The sequence below is a fragment of the Plecotus auritus genome, assembly GCF_963455305.1.
Source record: "Plecotus auritus genome assembly, chromosome: 7".
In the NCBI taxonomy this organism is placed as follows: domain Eukaryota; kingdom Metazoa; phylum Chordata; class Mammalia; order Chiroptera; family Vespertilionidae; genus Plecotus; species Plecotus auritus.
Window position 1 is genome coordinate 85,669,933 of NC_137774.1, and position 24,426 is coordinate 85,694,358.

General features: G+C 40.8%; 1 protein-coding gene across 3 annotated transcripts in view; it reads left to right on the forward strand.

Annotated features, from left to right (window-relative positions):
* The window catches only part of CRCP (CGRP receptor component), a 36,352-nt gene that overhangs the window by 1,064 nt on the left and 10,862 nt on the right, over positions 1–24,426 (forward strand). Inside the window, exons 1-4 of one of the 3 annotated variants that reach the window (XM_080681061.1) lie at positions 7,424–8,554; positions 9,217–9,253; positions 10,575–10,673; positions 14,380–14,474. In XM_080681061.1, coding sequence (XP_080537187.1) covers positions 14,452–14,474 — 23 coding nt within the window. In that variant the 5' untranslated portion in view covers positions 7,424–8,554; positions 9,217–9,253; positions 10,575–10,673; positions 14,380–14,451. Of the gene's footprint in view, positions 1–7,423; positions 8,555–9,216; positions 9,254–10,574; positions 10,674–14,379; positions 14,475–24,426 lie in introns of those variants that run through there. The other 2 variants (XM_080681060.1, XM_080681062.1) reach the window with 2 other exon arrangements.

A 24,426-nucleotide genomic window follows, 5' to 3' on the forward strand; every position in this document is an offset into this window, starting at 1 on the left:
AAAATACACATACAATATGTATATGTGCCTGAAGTGAAAGCTTCATGAAACAATACTTACTGTACACTGATACTATCGTGTCAAACCTACTCAAAAAGAGGAGGCTTTGGCTACAAATAAATGACAACGATTTAAGATTTTTAGAGGTTTCTAACTGGAAAACCTATAAGTGTTCCCAAGAAGAAAGAAAAGTTGAATTCTTATAGTAAAAGTCATATTCTTGAGAATAATCAGTCCTGCATTCTTAGCCCTGGGATTGGTCCTGCACGGTAATCCAGATGTCACGTGGTCCGAGAATGGTTGCCAGGAGGTCTGGTCCTGAGTCCTGGGCGTAGTCAGAGGGTTATCTGTTGGTTTGATATATGTTCAAAAACCGTGTCTATCAGAGTATTGATGCAAGACTGGAAAGTTCCAAAGTAAGTTCTCAGTCTAGTTAAGACAAGAAAAAAGAATCGTTTCTTCATGCCTCAACCTTTATAATGTTAATAATTTAGCAGTTTGGTTAAAATGATGTCATTTTATTTTTCCCCTCCACTGTTTCCTCAGTCTCTTCTCATTTATTTATTTAAACTCACTGAATGTTGACCCACTAAATTGGTTTTGCAATCCTCTGATGGAATTTAATCTGCCACTTGAAAAATATTCATAATACTCTAGCCCAAGCCATTGTGATCAGTTTCCCCTCTTTTTTTGTTTTGTTTGTTTTATTGTTGTTGTTAATCCTCACCAGAGGGTATTTTTCCATTGATTTTTTTTTTTTTTTTGAGAGAGTAGAAAAGTGAGGGAAGGACAGAGAAACGTCAATATGAGAGAAACACATCGATTGGTTGCCTCCTGCACATGTCCTGGTTGGGGCCTAGGGTGGGAGGAGCCTGCAACCAAGGTACGTGCCCTTGACCAGAATCGAACCTGGGACCCTTTGGTCCGCAGGCTGATGTTCTGTTCACAGAGCCAAACTGGCTAGGGCAGCATACAAACCTGCTTTAATTTATCGATATTTAAAACTTCCTTGTCCCCGCATTCCTGTCCACCTACTGCTTCATTTCTGCTTCCTATGACAACAAAACTTCTTAGAAATGTTGTTTATCCCCTCATTCCCTGTCATTCTGTTGGGCTTTCATCCTCACTAATCTACAGAAAGGGGTCTGGACGATTCCCTGAGCACTCCATCTTGTCACTGAGACTACTTCTCAGTCTCCTTTCCTAGCTCCCCTTCCTTTCTTTGCTTCTAAATATTAATGTCTTTTGGGCTCAGTACTGGGACTCCTTTTCTCCACACTCTCTTTACCCATCTATATGCTGATGATTCCTTTTTCTTTCCTTATCCATCCACTTGCGTAGACTAAAAATCTAGCTTACTTTCCTCACCCCTAAAGCCAGTCCATCAGCCAGTCCTATCATTTCCACCTTCAGAATATATTTGAAATGCTGTTACTTCTCACCATCTCCACTGTTAAATTTTCTAGTCCACCATCTCTGGTCTGGATTAAGCAATAGCCTTTAGCTTTCACTCTTGCCCGTCCCAATTCTGTTCTCCACACAGCAGCCAGAATGATCCTGTATAACCTCACATATTCACTAACCATATCTCTTGCCACTGTCCTCACCCCGCAAACCACACACCTTCCATTGGCAGTCACATAGTCTCTGTAACCTTCCAAGCCCTTTCCTACCTCAGGACCTTTACATTGCTGTATCCTTGGCCTGGTGTACTTTCCCCCTTGTCCAGCTTTCTTATCTCTTTGATAGCTGACGTTGAATGTCCCTTTTTGATGTTTTATTTCCTTTCATTCAATCCAAAATAATTCTCTTTTTTGTCTCTCATACAACTTTGGTTTACTTTTCCCTTAAATAGTTACCAGTTACAATCCTATATAATAAATCCTATATAATAAAAGGCTAATATGCAAATAGACTGAATAGCAGAATGACCGTTATGCCTGTGGCCCCTTGCCCGGGCTGGCCCAGCCCCCCAGTGGGCCCCCACACCCTGATTAGGGGCGGGGCCAGCCAGCATACTGCCAAGGTTCCTTGCCCTGGCCGGTCCCGCCCCCCAGCAGGCACCCCCACCCCTATTGGGGGCAGGGCCGGCCAGCAAACTGCCCGTAGCCCCTCCCCCCAGCCGTCCCCACCCCCGCTCCTGATTGGCCCTCTGCCCCTCCACCCCAGCCAGCCGGCCCCCAATGGCCCCCATTGGGGCGGGCCGGCTGGACCCCACTAGTGCACGAATTTGTCTATATATATAAAAGCCTAATATGCAAAGTGTCCCCTCTGGAGTTTGACCATCTGGGAGTTCAATCACTTGCTGTGATGTGCGCTGACCACTAGGGGGTGGTGCTGATCAAAGGAAGGTCCCAGCCGTCAGCCAGCAGCCGCTAGGGACCCTACATGTGCACGAATTTCATGTACTGGGCCTCTAGTAGTTGTATGTTTGTTGACTTAATGCTGTGTCTCCCTCATGAGAGTGTAAGTCTATGAAGGCAGGGGCCAATGTATATTCACTTAATGCTTGGCATGGCATCTGGCACAGAGTAGGCCTTCAGCAAATTCTAGTTGACTGAAGTAATATGATAATACTTCATTAATTTAATAAATATACATTAATTAGCTAGCTTCCTAATTGCTAGCATATCGATTTTCTGATTTTTCTAAGTGAAATTGTTTGATTCAAGGGTTTTTTCTCTTATAAGCATCTATTCTTCCCAAGGAGTCTTTGACTTATGAGGCTAATCAAGAGTTTTGAAGCTAGCAGTTTATGGGAAAGCTGAGTTTTTCTGAGGTAGACATGTGATTTGGGAATAGAAGGGCCCCTGAAATGGAAAGGTCTAAGGGCCTAACTTCTAGTTCCTGTCTGGCCTCCAGCATGAGGTATGACTTCTGGCAGTGTGGTCCTTGGGATCTTCAGTAGAACCCTGAGTCTCTGAGAGGGCAAACATACCATACTTCTAGGACCTGGAGCAAGAAGACACGAATGGAAAACTCCCCTGAGTTATTACTACTATTTTTTTCTTCAGTCACTGAGTAAATACCTACTGAGTGAATAATACATAATAGACATACACTAGAAATTTTTTAAAGGTGAGGAATATTTGTGCTTTTATTTGGTTGAATGACAGATTTTTTTTTCATTGTTAGAGAATTTAATATCCCTCTCATACTTGATAGAATTAATAGACAAAGATGTAGATTTGTGTTATAGTGTAAATCATTTGACCTGGTTGAGGTCTATGGGATACTATATCCAGTTACTACACTATACATATTCTTTTTAGTGCACACGGAATAGTCACAAAGATCTACAATTTTCTGGAACATCAAATAATTCCCAGTACATTTCAAAGAATTGAAATAATATACACTATGTTCTCTGATCACAAAGAAATTAAAGAAGACATCAGTAATGATTAAATATCCATAAAATTGCTAACTACTCTTTTATTTTTATTGAATTTATTGGGGTGATATTGGTTAATAAAATTATATAGGTTTCAGGTGTACAATTTTATAAACCATCATTTGTGTATTCTGTGTTCACCACCCCAAGTCAAGTCCCCTTCCATCACCATTTTGAATGATAGAATTTAAAAATAAAATCTTGAGCATCATTTGGAAACTTATTTTCCTCAGTTAAAAGGATACAGAAATTTCATAGCAAAATAAGTATTTATATACTATATATAAGGTATTTGCTCTTTGTTTAAGGCCTTGGGGTTATTTATATACCTGGAAAGCTTTGTGTTCACTCTTTTATTATTGAATTTATTATACATAGTTATGAAAAAGGATGGTATTTATCTCTGTACCACCTTTTTGAGATAGTGTCAGAATTTCCTTCATTTTATAGCTGGAAATACTGAGGTTTAAAGAAGTTAGCTAATAATGTAGGTCCTATAACCCTTCAGTAACAGGACTGTAAAGAGGATATTTGTTTGTTAGCTCCCAAGAGAATGCTACAGGTGAAATTGTTCATGGACTGCCACCCAGTTTTCTTGTACCAGACTTTAGTTTTCCAGAACATGACTTACATTGATAACATAGGTTGAACATAAGAGAATTTGAGCAATTCCATTCGTCACTGCTTTCATAATAGTTAACTGTGTGGCAATCAGTAGCACTGTTTGCATGGGCTTTTTGTGTGTGTTTCTAAGGAAAGTCTGCTAATAGATCATTTTGTTCTGTTTTTCAGAATTTGGTTTTACAAAGTAGTTGTTTACATCCATTAAATTGACTCAGCAAGTTAAGCAAATTGTACAGGTTAAATTTCAAACAGCAAGTCAACTTCAGTCAGTTAATTCATTACTTAAGGAAATTAAGTGACTGCCTGCCTGTAAGTATAGATTTAGACAGTCTTTAAAATATACTTGCTTTAAACACCTGTAAACAAATTCAGTAATATTCTAAGTCTGATAAGAGAATATGAAGTTTTCTGTAGATGGGCAGTTTCTAGAAGTCTGTATGCTTGTGAACATATTACATAATACTGAAATGTTAGCTATGCAGTAGACAATTTCTGCTCAGTGGGGATCAACAGCTTGTAAATATGATTGACAGGTATGCCAATTGATGGATTCTAGTTACCCTAAAAAACATTGGGTCAAAAAGCATTTTATATCCTCAGTTATAAGTTATATTAATGTCTTTTTTTAACCCATGGAATTCTTTAGTTTTACATTTCCACTTTTCTCAACATGTTAACTTGAAAAATTTCAACCCATAGAACAGTTGCAAAAAGAGTACCACAATCACCTTTATATTCTTTACATAGTCAGCATTTGTTAACATTTTGATACATTCACCTTATCTCTTATGTGAGCACTAGAGGCCCGGTGCACGAAATTTGTGCAAGGGGGGGGGGTTGTGTGTATTGTGTGCTCTTTAGCTCACCCTGCACTCTCTTGCAGTCTGGGACCACTGCTCCTTACCGCCCGCCTGCTCACTGCTCCTTACTGCTCGGCTAGCTGCTCTTTAGCTCTTCTGCAGGGGTGGGAGTGGCTCCCGCCACCGCCGCTGTGCTTGCCAGCCATGAGCCCGGCTTCTGGCTGAGTGGCTCTTCCCCTGTGGAAGTGCACTGACCACCAGGGGGCAGCTCCTGCATTGAGTGTCTGCCTCCTGGTGGTCAATGTGCGTCATAGCGACTGGTTGTTCTGCTGTTCAGTCGATTTGCATATTAGACTTTTATTATATAGCATTTATTATATAGGATGCTTTCTCTTTCCCTCTCTCCCTCCTTCATTCTCCTATGTAAATATAACACCATTATCATACGCAGGGAATTGAGCACTGATATAATTACTATTATTAAAATACAACCTATATGCCTGGCTGCGGTGGCTCAGTGGTTCAGTGTTGCCCTATGAACCAGGAGGTCACGGTTCGATTGCCGGTCAGGGCACATGCCTGGGTTGTGGGTTCGATCTCCATTGTGGGGTGTGCAGGAGACAACCGATCAATGAGTCTCATCATTGATGTTTCTATCTCTTTCTCCCTCTCCCTTCCTCTCTGAAATCAATAAAAATATATTAAAAAATACAGTCTCTATTCACATTTCTCTAGTTGTCCCAATAATGTTTGTTTTAGCTGTATTTTTTAAAAAATTGAACCTGGGACCCTTCAGTCCTTAGGCTGATGCTCTATCCACTAAGCCAAACCAGCTAGGGCTAGCTGTTTTTTTTAAAACCAATTTAGTATCCAGTCAAGAATCACACATTGTGTTTCGTTGTCATGTTTCTTTAATCTTATGTACTCTAAAAATAATTTTCTAGCCTTTTTTGTGTGTGATATCGGCATTGTGACAAATGACATTGATATTTGAAACTTTAAATATATATATATATATAGATAGATTACAGAGAGGGAGGGAGAGAGAGATACAAACATCAATGATGAGAGAGAATCATTAATCATTGATCAACGACTGAGCCACACCGGCCTACTGTTTTGAAGTCTATTCCTCAGTTTGGATTTGTTTAAATGTAATTTTATGGCTAGATTCAACTTGAACAATTTTTGACAGGATTGCTATAGGGATGTGTCTTCCTCAGTGTATCACATCATCATTATTGGTGCTGTTAAACAGGATGGCTTGGTTAAGTTGATGTTTGTTAAATCTCACTATATCCTCTTCCCTACAACCTGCCACTTAGTGGTGGTTACAATAACTTCTTCAGAAAAAAAAATGCCTTAAAATTTTTTCTCCGTAAATAGTTCATTTAGGACTTCATAAAAGGTAGATATTATACACTCATTGACAATTTATTGAATGAAGGAATGCTTAACATATATTAGCATTTACTCTATTAGCTGAGTTTAAAAACATTATCTTACTAGTAAAAGAATTAACGAGTAAATCAGCTTCTGCCAGCCATAGTCTGCAGGATACAGTACCTGTGTAAGCATCCATTGTGCTACTGGTACCAAAACCAGAGGTTCATTAAAAAAACATGAGAGAGATTTTCTCTCCTTTGGATATTGGTTCTAGAATAGGCTGATGATGTTTTTTGGATTCTTGCATTACAATGTTGACTTGGGCAATGAGGCAGTAACTTGGAAGAGCCAGGAACAGATTTCCTAAGGCATGGACTATTTTGCATAACAGGAGGGGCCATGTTTTAGAAATGAAGTTGTAACAGTGGCATCTGGGATGGATCCATTACCCTTGAGGGGAAATAACAGTTGTATTTTTCCCCAGTCCAGTTTGTTCCGGGCAGTGATGTCTTAGTTGCTGTGTATTTTAGGGCTCACAGGGAGTAGTAATTCAATTTCAAGCCAAGATAGGGCTGACTTCCTGACTAAGTAGGCAATGATGACATATAATTTGATTTGTCATTTTCAATTTTAAAAGAACCATATCACATATACTGATCATGCATTGCCCTTCCTGTGTTCCATTCTTTTTAAATATGATATTCTTTGTGACCTCAGTGCAGTAGTGATCATTTGGGCCAAGCAGCACTTTTGTGAAATCTCAGCTGTTTGTTGAATGACTAGTAGCATTTGGTAAGCTTCACATGCTCATTTGATTACAGTGCTGACATCACTGTGCTGATGACCAAGGCCTAATTAAGTCAGATCCTTGTGTTAACTGCCTACTAGTTTTGCTTTACTTATTGACTGGGGAAATCACCCATCTGTTTGACCTATGTTTTTGAAATTTTGTATCATCATTTTCATTATATAGCCTCACTCCTGGTTTAAGAACATACAGTAGTTTTTGTTGCACATTATGTCAAGCCCAAACTCTTTCCTGAAGTTTTAGGATTCTGCATTACTGGTTTCTATTTGTACAGTCCAGTCTTACTTTTCACAATTCCATAATTATTGTCAGTTAGTTTACTACTGTGTGACCTTAAGCAAGTTTTAAAATCTTTGAGCCTCAGTTGAATCTATAAAGAAGAAATAATAGCTCCTATGTCACAGGGTTTGTAATGAGAATTAAGTGAAATAACATTTGTATTTTTAAAATAATAGCCTCCATTTAGGGAGATCTTAATAAGTACTAGAAGAATGCTATACTTCTAAAATTTGTTGTCTCTTTGCATCCTTATCATAGCTTTATGGGGTAGGATGAAGTTGTGGTGGTGGTAGTAGCACAGGTAACGGTGATAATGGATGGCATAAAGTACCTCTGTTCCAGGTACTTTACGTATTTCTATTTAGTCCTGTTAAACAATCTTATGAGATTGGTACTATAATTGCTATTTTATAGATGAGGAAATTTAAGCACAGAGAGGCTCAATAACTTGCCTAAGTTTATAATGTACATAGTGAATGTACAGTGGAGCTGCACTTTTAGGTACCAGTTTATCCCCATTTTTTTTTTTTTTTTTGGCCTATTTGTTTTAGATGAGGAAGCTTAGAGGGGTTGATTAACTCACTAAAACTCATATACCTTATAAGTAGCTGGGCCATAATATGAACCCAGATTTGTCTGATTTAAAAACTGTGTTTATAATTATTATACTAGACTTTCTTTAGATTATCAAAAACAATAAATATTTTCTGTTGTTGTATCATAGAATGGATCAATTTAATGCAAGTCACATTGCTGTGCTCATTCATAAATGAAAGATGACATTTTGCCTTGACTGTTACACAGGGGTGCTAGGCTTTTGACCTCTGCTTGACACATGAACTGTACCTGTTGACCTGATATGGAAGATGAACATCTTTGTTGTAGTTTTGTTGATATCTGTCAAGATTTCTGACATTGCTGGAATTCCCAGTGGTGATGCTAGTGTTGCGGATCCCATTTCTGGCGATTCAGCAGGAGAACTTGGGCTGCCCAAGATGTCAATAGCTGATGGAAGGCAGATGTTACTGGGAAAGGCCATGGCTCTGGGATGAGCAGCACTATTTCTCCAGATGATTTTAGCACCCTCATACTGTTTATTGATCCCACCCCCAGTGTTCTTCCTGTAACTACCCCCTGATGTTTGAGTTCTCTTAACTTTTGCCTACATAGACTAGGACCGTGGTCGGCAAACTGCGGCTCACAAGCCACATACGGCTCTTTGGCCCCTTGAGTGTGGCTCTTTCACAAAATACCACGGCCTGGGTAAGTCTATTTTGAAGAAGTGGCGTTAGAAGAAGTTTAAGTTTAAAAAATTAGGCTCTCAAAAGAAATTTCAATCGTTGTACTGTTGATATTTGGCTGTTGACTAATGAGTTTGCAGACCACTGGACTAGGGATAAGTAGAGTATTTTAATCACCTACCTGGTGATGGATGTGTGGTACACAATGGCTGTAAAAAGGAAGGTATGCTCTAAAATTGTCCATTATCAGCTAAACTAGTGGGACTTAGGGCATTTCTCCTAAAAGTTGTAGTCCCTAAATTCCTGAACTGGACTACTGATTTTTTAAAAATTAATTTTTAAAATCCTCACCCTAGGATATTTTTTCCATTTATTTTTATGTTTTAGAGTGAAAGGGAAGAGGGAATGGGGGGAGAGGAGAGAGAAACACCAGTGTGATAGAGATACATCTACTGGTTGTCTCCTGCACCCAACTGACGCTGGGGATCAAACCTGCAACCAAGGTCATGCCCTTGACCGGGAATTGAACCTGCAACCCTTTGGTCCTTGGCCAATGCTCTAACCATTGAGTCATACCCGCCAGGGCTGGACTACTGAATTTTGACAGAGGAATTATTACATAGATATTTAATTCACACAAAATGATTTGAACCCAGACTATGATAATTTACTTTTCTTTTGCAGGAAGGATGCCAATTCTGCGCTGCTCAGTAACTATGAGGTAAATAGCTTTGAAGTATTTTCCTCTTTGATAGTTTTGTTCTTTGCTTTTGAAGATTATTGAATTAACTGTAGTTAGAAATGACTGAATTAATTTGAATTTTCCATTTTAAAATATGACAGATGGCACTATCTGGTGGACCTTGTAATATCCTAAGCTTGGTAAATTACATTAATTCAGGAAAACTGGGAAGACTTTAGTGTACAGTAGGCAATCTTCCCCAAATCTGAAAATTTTAGATCTTTATATGGAAGGCTTCATGAAGAGTGGAAGCATCTATTTTGGAACTATATCAGCAAAAGTTTATATTAAAATATGTATGCTTTTTCTTAATTACCACTCTTTAGAATACTTCTAGGTCATTATTTTGATCCTCATAATAGTCTCATAAATATTAAAATCTTCATTTTGAAAGTGAGAGCTTAGTTGACTCACCGTTATCATCAATACTTTAGTAAGAACTAACAAATTGGGGATTTTGGGGTTGAAGGGTTGGGTTATTTGGGGAAGGGAGGAAAGAAGGAAAGGTTGGTGAGAGGGGGGATATAACATTATTTTGCCTACCTTCCATTTTGCCTGGATCTTGTTTGGTACTAGTAAAATCATCTGCTAGGTTAATTCCCAGTGTAGAAAGAGCCATTCATACATACATTCATTGTCTATTTTTCATATGTCAGAGTCTAAAGACTTGTAGGAGACTTGGGTCTCCACTGTGTGATATACTAGTATATAGAAGGTAGTTGAATTAACACAGTTGGCCATATTCCTCTCTTCCCAAAGATTCATCTTAAATGGTTGCTGCTCATAACAGGAAGAAATGGTTGTTGGTTGAGCCACTGGCTTTTAGGAATTTCCTTTTCCAGTTTGGACTCTGCTATGTGTTTGGGTGTTATATCCATCAGAGAAATATTGATTGCCTTAATTGGGTCTCATGCCACTATTTCTGAAAATGACAGGCAGGCAAGGAGTTGCATTGTATCTAGTAATGAATCTGTGAACCTATAATACTTCCCTGAATTTTCTGTGTAATCTCTAAAACAGGAGAGAGATATACTCCCCACACTCTTCTTAACACTAATACACATGTTCTTCCCCTTGTGGGGAAAGTTTACTCAAGTCCTATAGCATTTTCCCCTTCCTTTTTTATTTTTTTTTTGTTAATCCTCATCTGAGGATATTTTTCCCATTGATTTTTACAGAGAGTGCTCTAATGCAAGAGTTGGGGTGTACTATTTTGTTTATCTTCAAAATCAATGACCTTGGAATAGATTTATTTCTCAAACTTCTCTAATTTAAAAATCTTTTGTATATCTCTTCCTAGGTGTTCCAGTTACTAACTGATCTGAAAGAACAGCGTAAAGAGAGTGGAAAGAATAAACACAGTACTGGACAACAGAACTTGAATACTATCACGTATGAAGTAAGCCTAGGCTTCTGGAGGGTCTACCTGAACTATCTTTGAGGAGGGTTTGTTCATTCTTCTGATGATTAGCCACCAAATCAAGATTGCCTATTATCTGATTTGAATAGTTGTACTATAATCCTGTTGTTGTTCTGTCTATAAAAGTGCAAAGAGTTTGGCCGTTTGCCAGGGTTAGCCAACTATAAAATTAGTGGAATCTTACTTAATAAAAGAGAAACACGCAAATTAACCATCACTCCTCTACGCCCACAGCCAATAAGAGTGAGTATGCAAATTAACCCAACAAAGTTGGAGGTTAATTTGCATATGCAGGCACAGAGCGGAGTGAAGCCTGCTATGAGGGGAAGGGGGGCAGCGGAGGGAGCTACGGTAGTGGTGCTTCAGTCAGAAGCGAGGACTTGCCAGCTCTGGGCAGCCTGGGAGCAGAGACTTTCGGCTCTCGGGCAGCCCAGGAGCGGGGACTTGCCGGCTCTGGGCGGTCAGGGAGCAGGGACTTGCCAGCTCCTGGGCGGCTGGGAGTGAAGCCAGGGGAAGGAAGGCCTATTCTTGCGTGAATATCATGCAGCGGGCCTCTAATGGTCTATAAGACTGCACTCACTTCTAATACCAATTTTAATTCAGGGATCCCAAGACCACCCTCAGATTCAATAATTGTCTAGAAGTATTCACAACTCACTGAGTGCTGTCATATTCTAGGCTACTGTTTTATTACAGGGAAAGGGTGCAGAGTAAAATTGGTCAAGGGAAGAAGCAAGTAAGGCAGATTCCAAGAGAAATACCTAATACAGAATGTTGTTCTCTTAATGTGGTTATGTGTGACAATATGCACAGAATATTATACCAGTAAACCAGGGAAGCTCAGCTGAGCTTCAGTGTCTAAAGATTTTATTAGCGCTCTATTACATAGGAATGATTGAATAATTAATTGCCCATGTAGCTCATCTCAGCCTCCAGGTTGAGTGATACTGTATGACCCAAAGCTCCTATCCTAAGTCACATTGTTGAGACTATCCAATATGATCTAAGGCCCGAGACAAAGATACTTCTATTAGTTATAACATTCCAAAGAGTCTGGAGATTACCTCCCAGAAGCTGAAGTCAAAGCCAGATTTGGGCAATGTCAAATTCTTTATTATATACAAAGTAATACTTACTATTTTAGAAAATTTAGAATGTACCAAAAAGCATAAAGAAGACAGAAAAAGTAATTCATAATCTCTATCTAGTGGACATTTTGCTACATCTCTCCCAGCCTTATGCTTTGTCTTTAAAAAAGAAAGTTTAAGCCATTGTATTTGTTATAGGTGATGTTTGATTTTTTTTTTTTAATCCTCACCTGAGGATATTTTTCCATTGATTTTTAGAGAGTAGAAGAGAGAGGGAAAGATAGAGAGAAACATCAATGTGAGAGAAACACATCGATTGGTTGCCTCCTGTACTTGCGCCGACCACTGCCCAGGCTGGGAAGGAACATACAACCGAGGTACATGCCCTTGACTGGAATCGAAACTGGGACCCTTTGGTCCGCAGGCCAACGCTCTATCCACTGAGCCAAACCGGCGAGGGCGGTGATGTTTGATTTTGTATCTGTCATTTTAATTTGTTTCCTTGCTATTTCCTTCCAGTTCTGATTTTGTCTATAAAGGATTTGGTTTTAATTTTTTTAATTTTTCTTTTCAAAGATATTAAATTTGAATTAAGCTTATCATAATCCCCGTTAAGGAAAATAAGGAGGTTAGCACTTTTGTCACTATTCCTCATTCACTTTCGTTCATTTAATCATGTATTTAAAATCCTGTCGTTCATTCATCTTCTTTTACGTTATATAGTTCATACCTTTCAAAGAAGAAAAAAATACTTGTTGGCAATTTGTTTTATAAACTAATTTTAAAAAAACTACTAAATACTTTTTTTTAATCCTCACCCGTGGATATTTTTTCATTGATTTTGAGAGAGAGTGGAAGAGAGAGGGAAAGACAGAAACATCGATCTGAGAAAAACACATGGATAGGTTGCCTCCTGCACACACCCTGACCAGGGCCTGGACCAGGGAGGAGCCTGCAACTGAAGTACGTGCCCTTGACCAGAATGGAACCTGGGACCCTTTGGTCCGCAGGCGGACGCTCTATCCACTTGAGCAAAATTGGCAAGGGCAGCTACTATGTACTTTTAACTACACATTTAAGCAGTTTAAGCTCATTGCCACTCCTTAAGTTCTTGTTTTTAATACGTGATGCCTTAAGAAAACTTTTTGTGGGACTAAATGTTTTGAGACTTTTTATACCTGAGAATATATTTCTAGTGTGTTTTTTTTAAAATATTTTATTTTATTTTGAGAGTATATTTATTAAAACTGGGAATAGTGAAACACAAGAAGGGCTCAGGATAGAAGAAGCAACAGGAGAAAGCCTAGGTGGGGCTACTTTGGCTCACTGAAAATTCATAGAAAAAGAGGTCTTGGAGACAGGATCATCGAGTTAGCCCAGGACAGCTGCCCTTCCCATTGCTCCACTGGTTGCAAATCTCATGGGGGCTCTTAGAGTTTTGCCTGAGAGGGAAGAAAGGCATGGATGGATGTGCTTCCGGAAGGGAGTTCTTAATGTGAATGACAACTCATTTGAATATGGAGCTCTTGGGTTCAACTATTATTTTGTAGGTCTCTATACAAATTACTTGATCTATTAGTATTTGTTGTTATGGAGGAGTGTGTGACTAACCTGATGTTTGCACTTTTTGTTGTTGTTAATCCTCACCTGATGATATTTTTTTCCATTGGTTTTTAGAGAGAGTAGAAGGGAAGGAGGGAGGGGGAGAGAGAGAAACATTGATGTGAGAGAGACACATTGATTGGTTGCCTCCGGCAATCCCAACAGGGGCCAAGGATTGAACCTGCAACCCAGGTATGTACCCTTGACCAGGCATCGAACCTGAGACCCTTTGGTGCACAGACTGACACACTAACCACTGAGCGACATGGGCCAGGGCTCTCCTTAATCTTTTGCCTATTAATTTTAGCATTCATTGGTGGGTCTTCGCTGCAGTAATTATTACTATGGTGGAGCTGCCTAATAGTGATTTGTTTCCCTCATTTCTTTTATGTTTAATGGTTAGAATTCTTCTATAAGAAATGGTTGATACTTATCATCAATTTATTTATTCAGTCATTTATATCCATATAGATGATTGGCTATTTATTTTATTCTTTGAGTTTCCTGTATTTAAAAAATTGTCTGAAATATGATAATGCAATTGACAGATTAAATTTTTAAAAAAATATATTTTATTGATTTTTTTACAGAAAGGAAGGGAGAGGGATAGAGAGTTAGAAACATCAATCAGCTGCCTCCTGCACACCTACCACTGGGGATGTGCCCACAACCAAGGTACATGCCCTTGACCGGAATCGAACCTGGGACCTTTCAGTCCACAGGCCGATGCTCTATCCACTGAGCCAAACCGGCCAGGGTGACAGATTAATTTTTTTTTCTTTCTTTTTAAGATCAGAAAAGTTTTCTTCTGAAATTTCATTATTCTTTCTGTTATAGCTACTGGTTTACTTTTTGAGGAATTCCTATTATATGAAGATGGACTCTCCTGAAGGCATTTGTTTTACAGAAGATTTTTGAAACAAAATTGTAGAATACTAAATTATTTCTCATTCAGATTTGCTTTTTCCTTTTTTTTTTTTTTTTTTTTTTTCTAGACATTAAAATACATATCAAAAACACCATGCAGTCACCAGAGTCCTGAGATTGTCAGGGAATTTCTCACAGCAATGAAAAGCCACAAGTTGACCAAGTAAGTAAAAATTATCTTAAGGAGGAAGAATGACTCACAATGAAAATAACTTACAAAAGCCCCCTCAGAAACTGTGTATTTATATTTAGTTGGGTCTTGAATTCTAATAACACTCAGTGTGTTCTTTTTATTTTTTATATATTTTATAGATCTTTTACAGAGAGAAAGGGAGAGGGATAGAGAGTTAGAAACATCCATCAGCTGCCTCCTGTACACCCCCTACTGGGGATGTGCCTGCAACCAAGGTACATGCCCTTGACCGAGTCCCAGTTCTATGATCTGTCCCATTACCCCTGTCAGTATTCAAACCAAATTGATTGAAAAATGGGGTTCACAAATTAAACTGCTTTTTATAAAGTTTATCAATTAAGGCATTTGACATTTGTTTTTTGGCTTGGGGCAAAAATGGCTTAATAATATTCTGTCTGCTTTTCTAGTACCCAGTTATTTTTCTTGGTGGCTTTCTTGAATAAGATAGGCTTGTAGAACTTAAAAACAATAATTAGGCCCTAGCTGGTTTGGCTCAGTGGATAGAGTGTTGGCCTGTAGACTAAAGGGTCCCAGGTTCCATCCCGGTCAAGGGCACATGCCTGGGTTGCAGGCTCAATTCCCGGTAGGGGGCATGCAGGAGGCAGCCAATCAATGATTCTCTCTCATCATTGATGTTTCTATCTCTCTCTCTCCCTCTTCCTTCCTCTCTGAAATCAATAAAAATATATTTAAAAAATAATAATAATTAGATCAAGCCCGACTGGTGTGGCTCAGTGGTTGAGCATCGACCTATGAACCAGGAGGTCATGGCTCAATTACTGATTGGGGCACATGTCCGGGTTGTGGGCTTGATTCCTAGTTGGGGGTGTGCAGGAGGTAGCCGATCGATGATGTTTCTATCTCTCCTTCTCCTTTTCTTTCTGAAATCAATAAAAATATATTTTAAAAAAATTAAAAAGGAATTAGATCAAGATTTTACATGAGAAGAAAACTACCCTTAGTCTTTTAGAATTAATACCAGAGCTGATACATTCCAAAAGTGTTTGTTATTTCATTTAGGATAATAAAAATTTTCTTTTGGAGGAACCATTTGCCTCACAGTTGATAAACTGTCAGTAAACTAAGTGCACTTTTCCCCTTGCCTCTCTTTTCCAAATGAACTCCAAAGACAAATATATTTCAAATGTGTGTACGTATATGTGTGTGTATGAATATGAGTGTGTGTGTATGTTTGTCTTGTTTTCAGTTGTAAAATACATAGAATATTAAATTTATCATCTCAGCCCTGGCAGCTAGCTCATACATTGAAATAGTATTTAGTGGTGTTTTAACATTTACGTTCTGTAATTTCATATATTTCAAAGAATTTAAGAGTGAAAAAATAGTCTTTTATGTTTCCCCAGAATTTTACCAATTCCTTTGCTCTTCATTTATTCCTGAAGTTTCATGTCTACTTTTTACTATGTACTTCATTCAGCCTGAAGAACTTCCTTTAGCACTTCTTTTAGGACATGGCTGCAAATTTTCTTTCAACAGAGAATGTTGTTATTTTATTTAATTGCTGAAGGATAATTTCAGTGTGTTGAGGGTCTTTTTTTCAGTGCTTTAATGATGTTATAAAGTGGCTTCTGACTGCCATGGTTTCTGATGAGTAATCTGTAATCATGCAAATACGTAATGTGTTGTTTTCCTCGGACTGTTTTTAATATTTTTTCTTGTCTTTGGTCTTCTGAAATTTGATTTTTTAAAAAAATTTTATTTTTGCTGAACTTAAGTATATAAATTTCTATTTCTTACCAAATTTGTGAAGTCTGGGTCTATTATTTCTTGAAATATTTGTTCTGCTTTAATCTCATTCTCCTTTCTTTCCAAGCTCCAAAGGTACAACTGTTAGAACTTTGATAATTGTTCTATAGGTCCCCAAGGGTCTGTTCTCTCTCTTTCTTTCTTTCTTTTTCTTTTTTTTTTAATATATATTTTATTGATTTTTTTACAGAGAGGAAGGGAGAGGGATAGAGAGTTAGAAACATGGATGAGAGAGAAGCATTGATCAGCTGCCTCCTGCACACCCCCTACTGGGGGTGTGCCCGCAACCAAGATACATGCCCTTGACCGGAATCGAACCTGGGACCTTTCAGTCCGCAGGCCAACGCTCTATCCACTGAGCCAAACAGTTTAGGGCAGGGCTCTCTTTCTTTAAATATATATTTTTATTGATTTCAGAGAGGAGAAGAGAGGGAGAGAGAGAGAAACATCAGTGATGAGAGAGAATCATTCATTGGCTGCCTCCTGCATGCCCCATACTGGGGATTGAGCCTGCAACCTGGCCGTATGCCCCGACCCGGAATTGAACCGGTGACCTCCTGGTTTCTGGGTCGACGCTCAACTGCTGAGCCACACCCGAATGGGCTCTTTCTTTTTTATAGACAAGGAAACTTTTTATTAATATTTTCCAAGCAATCTATATGCTTGTTACTCTCATTTCTTAGTTGGAAGCATGTGTGACCATATTGACACAAAGAGCTTTGGATAATAGAAACACAAGGCGGGGATCAGGACTTGGGGAAGGGAGCAGGGAGGAAGAAAATGATGCATCACCTTTCTTCTAGATTTACTTTGTCACAGAGATAGAGATCTCAGACTACAGAGGTTGCATGTAGTTTCAGCAGGACTGCGTCTTCTCATGTGACAGTATTTTCTTTCAATCTGCACTTCTTCTGTAGACTATCAATAGAGACTACAGAGCAGTCCTGTCCAGTAGAACTTTCTATGATAATGGCAATATTTCTCTGCTCTATCCTACACAGTAGCTTCTAGCCTTATATAACTGTTGATCATTTTATTTTTATTTTTAAAAAATATATTTTTGTGTTTTGTTTTTTTTTTAAGAGAGGAAGGGAGAGAGATGAAGAGATAGAAACATCGATGAGAAAAACATTATTATTATTATTTTTTAAAATAAATTTTTATTCAGATTATTACAATTGTTTCTCCTTTTTCCCCCCATAGCTCCCCTCCACCCATTTCCCACCCCACCTTCTGCCCTTACCTCCCCCCCACTGTCCTCATCCATAGGTGTATGATTTTTGTCCATTCTCTTCATGACCCCCCATACCCCTTTCCCCCTGAGAATTATCAGTCCACTCCCTTTCTATGCCCCTGATTCTATTATATTCACCAGATTATTCTGTTCCTCAGGTTTTTAATTCACTTGATTTTTAGGTTCGCTTGTTGATAGATATGTATTTGTTGTTCATAATTTTTCTCTTTACTTTTTTCTTCTTCCTCTTCTTTAAGAATACCTTTCAGCATTTCATATAATACTGGTTTGGTGGTGATGAACTCCTTCAGCTTTTTCTTATCTGTGAAGCTCTTTATCTGCCCTTCATTTCTGAATGATAGCTTTGCTGGGTAGAGTAATCTTGGTTGTAGGTTCTTGCTATTCATCACATTGAAAATTTCTTGCCACTCCCGTCTGGCCTGCATAGTTTCTGTTGAGAAGTCAGCTGACAGTCGTATGGGTGCTCCCTTGTAGGTAATTAACTGTTGTTCTCTTGCTGCTTTTAATATTGTCTCTCTGTCTTTTGCTCTTGGCATTTTAATTATGATGTGTCTTGGTGTGGTCCTCTTTGGATTCCTTTTGTTTGGGGTTCTGTGGGCTTCCTGGACTTGTAAGTCTATTTCTTTCACCAGGTGGGGGAAGTTTCCGGTGATTATTTCTTTAAATAGGTTTTCAGTATCTTGCTCTCTCTCTTCTTCTGGCACCCCCATAATTCTGATGTTGGTACGCTTGAAGTTGTCCCAGAGTCTTCTTACATTATCTTCAACTTTTTGGATTTTTTTTTTTGCTTTTTGCTTTTTCGGTTGAGTGATTTTTGCTTCTTTGTATTTCAATTCTTTGACTTGATTCTTGTGTTCCTCTATTCTGTTGTTGGGTCTCTGTATAATATTTTTTATTTCAGTCAGTGTATGTTTAATTTCTAGTTGGTCCTTTTTCATATCTTCGAGGGTCTCGTTATATTTATCTGCCTTTTCTAGGATATTCTTAAAAAGTCTTATAACCGTGGTTTTGAATTCTATATCCAGTCGTTTGTTTTCCTCCATTTCTTTCGTTTGTGATCTGATTCTTTGACCCCGCATTTTCACTGATTCCCTGAGTTGGTAAGGTAGATATTTGTGCTAGGTTTCCAATATGGCCCAGTGGGTCTGCTTCCCCAGTTAACCTGAGGTGGACACTCTTGGTTCACACCTTTGTGGACTGTGTGTACAGTCTTGTTGTAATTAAGTCTTTATTGTTGTTGGTATCACTGGGAAGAATTGACCTCCGGGCCAGTTGGCTGTAAGGATCAGCTGTGTCTATGCTGGGAGAAGTTCGGTGCTGGAGACAGCCTTATAGGATTAGACTTGCCAAATTGCAATAGCCTCTGTGCTCAGCTTGGATGGGGTGGAGTCTCAGTCTTGGCTTCCTGTCAGCCTTGCCCTTGCGTGCATGTGCGCTTTCAGTCCTCCGCCTTCCCCAGCTCGAGTCTCCGCCTGAGAGTCCAGACTCCCCCCACAAGAGCGTGGGTCCCCAGGGGCTCACCTGGAACTGGGGTTCACTGCAGTCAGAACTGGGGCTCAGTGCCGTCAGGAGCCTCTGACTCCCTTCCACTAGGGAAAGCCTGTGGCAACCTCCGCAGCCTTTGTGCGCACTGGCACGCGCGTGCGTGCGCACTTTCAGTCCTCCACCTTCCCCGGCTCCCGAGTCTCCGCCCGAGAGTCCAGACTCCCCCCACAAGAGCGTGGGTCCCCAGGGGCTCGCCTGGAACTGGGGTTCACTGCAGTCAGAACTGGGGCTCAGTGCAGTCAGAATCCTCTGACTCCCTTCCACTAGGGAAAGCCTGTGGCAACCTCCGCAGCCTTTGTGCGCACTGGCCCGCGTGCGCCTTCAGACTTCTGCCTTTCCCAGCTCGAGTCTCCGCCCGAGAGTCCAGACTCCCCCCGTAAGAGCGTGGGTCCCCAGGGGTTTGCCCGGAACTGGGGTTCAGTGCAGTCAGAACTGGGGTTCAGTGCGGTCGGAGGCTTCCTTCCCCCTTCCGCCAGAGAAAGTCAGCCAGGCTCTCAGCCGCCCTTCCTCTCTGCGCGCACAAAGACCCTTTGCCGTACCTCCAATTCTCTGTGAGCTTTTCTCTTTCCTTCTAGTTGTAGAATTTTCACTCAGCCAGCTTTCCTGTGGTTCTGGATGGTGTCCGTTCTGTCTTTTAGTTGTAGTTTTGAAATTGTTGTGCGAGGCAGCAGTTTAGGTGCTTACCTATGCCGCCATCTTGGTTTCTCCGAGAAAAACATTATTGATTGGCTGCCTCCTGCATGTCCCCTTCGGGGTATTGAGCCTGCAACCCAGGCATGTGCCCTGACCTGGAATCCAACCAGGATCTCTTGGTTCCTGGGTGGATGCTCAATCACTGAGCTACACCAGCTCAATCATTTTAAATGTGGCTACAGAGGAATTGTATTTTTAGTTTTATTTAATTTTAATTTAAGTATTTTAATAAAAAATTTTGTTGATTTCAGAGAGCAAGGGAGAGAGAGATAGAAACATCGATGATGGAGAATCGTTGATCAGCTGCATCTTGCATGGTCCCCGCTGAGGCTTGAGCCTGAAACCACTGTGCCACACCGGCTGGGCAAAATTAAGTATTAATAGCCATATATAATCAGTTGCTGACATGCTGAACAGTGCCATTTATAATACCTCCTTTTGATTGACTTCATCTCACAGCCATATGCAGAATTCAAGTGCCCTTTACAAATCCTTTGCTGAATGATTCTAAAGTTTTATGGCAGCCCTTGCCCGAAAACCAGACAATTCAATTCCTTCCTGTATGTTCATGTTGCCTTTTGAGCTGGTGCCCCAGCACTGGAGCTCAGAGCAAGTCAGCCTCTGTGGGCCCTTTAAGAGGAACCCCTGGGACTCCAGCAGCTCTCTATCTCACTCAGCCATAATCCCTGCTGGTTTTCATAGCCAGAAGTTATGGGGACTTCTCTTTCTGGCTCTGGAATCCTGGGCTGGAGGGCATGGTTTGGAGCTGGGATTCCTCATTCTTCAAAGGGGACCTCCACAGCTGAGATACTCTTCCCGATTTTTAACTGCAGCAGGTAGGTGTGGGACCAGCTTGCTTGTTCCATGTCTCTGCCCTTCCTACCAGTCTTAGCATGGCTACTTTTTATTTTATTTTAATAAATCTTTGTTGTTCAGATTATTACAGTTGTTCCTCTTTTTTCCCCCCATAGCTCCCCTTGACCCGGTTCCCACCCCACCCTCTGCTCTTACCACCTCCTTCCCTCCACTGTCCTCATCCATAGGTATATGCTTTTTGTCCAGTCTCTTCCCGCACCCCCCACACCCCTTTCCCCCCGAGGATTGTCAGTTCACTTCCTTTCTATGCCCCTGATTCTATTATATTCACCAGTTTATTCTGTTCATCAGATTTTTTATTCACTTGATTTTTAGATTCACTTGTTGATAGATATGTATTTGTTTTTCATAATTTTTATCTTTACCTTTTTCTTCTTCTTCCTCTTCTTAAAGAATACCTTTCAGCATTTCATGTAATACTGGTTTGGCAGTGATGAACTCCTTTAGCTTTTTCTTATCTATGAAGCTCTTTATCTGACCTTCAATTCTGAATGATAGCTTTGCTGGGTAGAGTAATCTTGGTTGTAGGTTCTTGCTATTCATCACTTTGAATATTTCTTGCCACTTCCTTCTGGCCTGCATAGTTTCTGTTGAGAAATCAGCTGACAATGGTATGGGTCCTCCCTTGTAGGTAACTAACTGTTTTTCTCTTGCTGCTTTTAATATTCTCTCTTTGTCTTTTGCTCTTGGCATTTTAATTATGATGTGTCTTGTTGTGGTCCTCTTTGGATTCCTTTTGTTTGGGGTTCTGTGCGCTTCCTGGACTTGTAAGTCTATTTCTTATACCAGGTAGGGGAAGTTTTCTGTCATTATTTCAAATAGGTTTTCAATATCTTGCTCTCTCTCTGGCACCCCCATAATTTGGATGCTGGTATGCTTGAAGTTGTCCCAGAGGCTCCTTAAACTATCTTCATATTTTTGGATTCTTTTTTCTTTTTGGTTTTTTGGTTGAGTGTTTTTTGCTTCTTTGTATTTCAAATCTTTGACTTGATTCTTACGATCCTCTAGTCTGCTGTTGGATCTCTGTATATTATTTTTTATTTCAGTCAGTGTATGCTTAATTTCTAGTTGGTCCTTTTTCATATCCTCGAGGGTCTCGCTAAATTTATCGGCGGTTTCTAGAAGATTCTTGAGTAACCTTATAACCGTGGTTTTGAACTCTATATCCAGTCATTTGCTTTCCTCCATTTCTTTCATTTGTGACCTGTTTCTTTGTCTCTGCATTTTGGCTGCTTCCCTGTGTTGATAGAGTGGCTTTGTGTGCTAGGTGTCCTATAGGGCCCAGTGGCTCAGCCTCCCCAGTTACCTGAGGTGGACACTCTTGGTGCACCCCTTTGTGGGCTGTGTGCACAGTCTTGTTGTAGTTAAGCCTTGATTGTTGTTGGTATCACTGGAATTGACCTCCAGGCCAATTGGCTGTGAGGATCAGCTGTGTCTATGCTGGGAGAACTTCTGTGCTGGAGACACCCTTATGAGGCAAGACTTGCTTCAGTGGGGTTTTGGTGCTCACTGAGTCTGCCCCCTGAGTGTGTCCCTTATGGATCTGAGGAGTTGTAATCTGGATGGTCCTACTCTGACCACTGGGTACACTGGCTCTTGGATCTCCAAGGAGTTGTTAATTTAGCCTCTGCCTGAGGCCACCCAGCAGGAGCTATGGAGAGATCTGCAGATTCCTCTTCTTTGGGGTTTGGAGGTGCCCAGATAGGCTCAGCTGTGAAGTAATGCAAGCTGCTGTGGGGTCCTGGGCCTTCTTTTGGATGTTCTGGGTCTCTCTGACTCAGCTGCAGTTTGTTAGGTAATTTTAGATTTCAAAGGACCAGGCTATTCATATGCAAAAGCCTGTGTGCACAGCTTGGGTGGGGTAGGGTCTCAGGGCGGAGCAAACAGCAATGGCTGACCTTCGGCCCTGCCCTAAGAGGTCCCTGGGTCTCAGTGTCCCTCGGTAATCACTGTAAGCACCTCTGAGAGAAAGCCAACCTCGTTCTGCCCGAAGCCAGACAGTCCAGTTTCTCCCCGTGTGAGTCCGAGTCCCCAGAGTCTCGCCTGGAACTGGAGTTCAGAGCAGTCAGGAGCTTGTGTCTCCCTGTGGATTGAAAAAGACAACTGCATACTCAGTCGCCAGCCCCTTTTTGCTCGCATGTCTCTGTACCTCTGCACTTTACTTCCGCGGCTCCTCTGAGTCTCAGTGTACTTTTCTCTTCCCTTCTAGTTGTAGAATTTCCACTCAGCCAACCTTCCTGTGGTTCTGAATGATGTCCGTTTTGCCTTTTAGTTGTAGTTTTGAAGTGGTTGTGCGAGGCAGCAATTTCAGGTGTTTACCTATGCCACCATCTTGGTTTCCCTTATCCAGTCGCATGGCTGCTTTTTTATATCCTTAGTTATAGGACTTCTGGTCAGCTAGACTTCAGGTGGTTCTCAATGATGGTTGTTCTGTAGTTTAATTGTAATTTTGATGTCATCATGGGAGAAGGTAAGTACAATATTTATCTGCTCTGCAGTCTTCTTTTTTTTTTTAATATATTTTATTGATTTTTTACAGAGAGGAAGTGAGAGGGATAGAGAGTTAGAAACATCGATGAGAGAGAAACATAGATCAGCTGCCTCCTGCACACTCCCCACCGAGTATGTGCCCGCAACCAAGGTACATGCCCTTGACCAGAATCGAACCTGGGACCCTTGAGTCTGCAGACCGACGCTCTATCCACTGAGCCAAACCAGTTAGGGCTACTCTGCAGTCTTGACCAGAAGCCTTTCCTAATTTTTCCATTGCTGCCCTTCCAAGTTTCAACCTTCTCTTGATTTCATGGCTGTAGTCTCCATTGGGAAGGCAGCTATGCTCACCACTGTACCACCAACTCTGTAGTCTCCATTTGAATTGATGACTGAACCAAAGTAATCAAAGTCTTTAACAGTTTCATGTTTACTTTTATTTAAATGGTTGATTCCTGGATCAGATTAACATGTGTGTAAGTTATTCATGACTGTCAGAAGCAAAAGCTACAGGCAGTGTTTTTCTAAAACCAACCACTAGAGGGGACAGGCAGGCTTCTTTCACTGTGGCTGTGGCCTGGCTCCTCTAGGAGGTAGCCAACCATTGCAGTTCATTGGAATTAATTGGCCTCAGTGCCTGGTGATCCAGGCGGCTGCTTGCCATATACCATCAAGACCTGAACCATCTTTTTAAAAAAAATATATTTTATTGATTTTTTGCAGAGAGGAAGGGAGAGGGAAAGAGAGTTAGAAACCTCAATGAGAGGGAAACATTGATCAGCTGCCTCCTGCACACCCCCTACTGGGGATGTGCCCGCAACCAAGGTACATGCCTTTGAATGGAATCGAACCTGGGACCCTTCAGTCTGCAGGCCGACGCTCTATCCACTGAGCCAAACCGGTCAGAGCCTGAACCATCTTTTGCTAGCTAGTGCAGTTCAAGGCAGGAATCATATTTATAATAGAAACTGTTGAAGTGCTCTTTAATCCTTATATCTGATCTAGAGGCAATTTAGTTCACTGGAGCGGGGAGTCTCTCAGCCCAGCCTTCACCCTCTCCAATCTGGGACCCCTTGGGGGATGTCCGACTGCCAGGCCTAAACCGGCAGTTAGACATCCCTCTCACAATCCGGGACTGCTAGCTCCCAACCACTCGCCTGCCTGCCTTCCTGGTTGCCCCTAACTGCTTCTGCCTGCCAGCCTGATCACCCTCTAACAACTCGCCTGCTGGCCTGATCGACGCCTAACTGCTCCCCTGCCGGCCCAGTCGCCCCCAACTGCCCTCCCCTGCCGGCC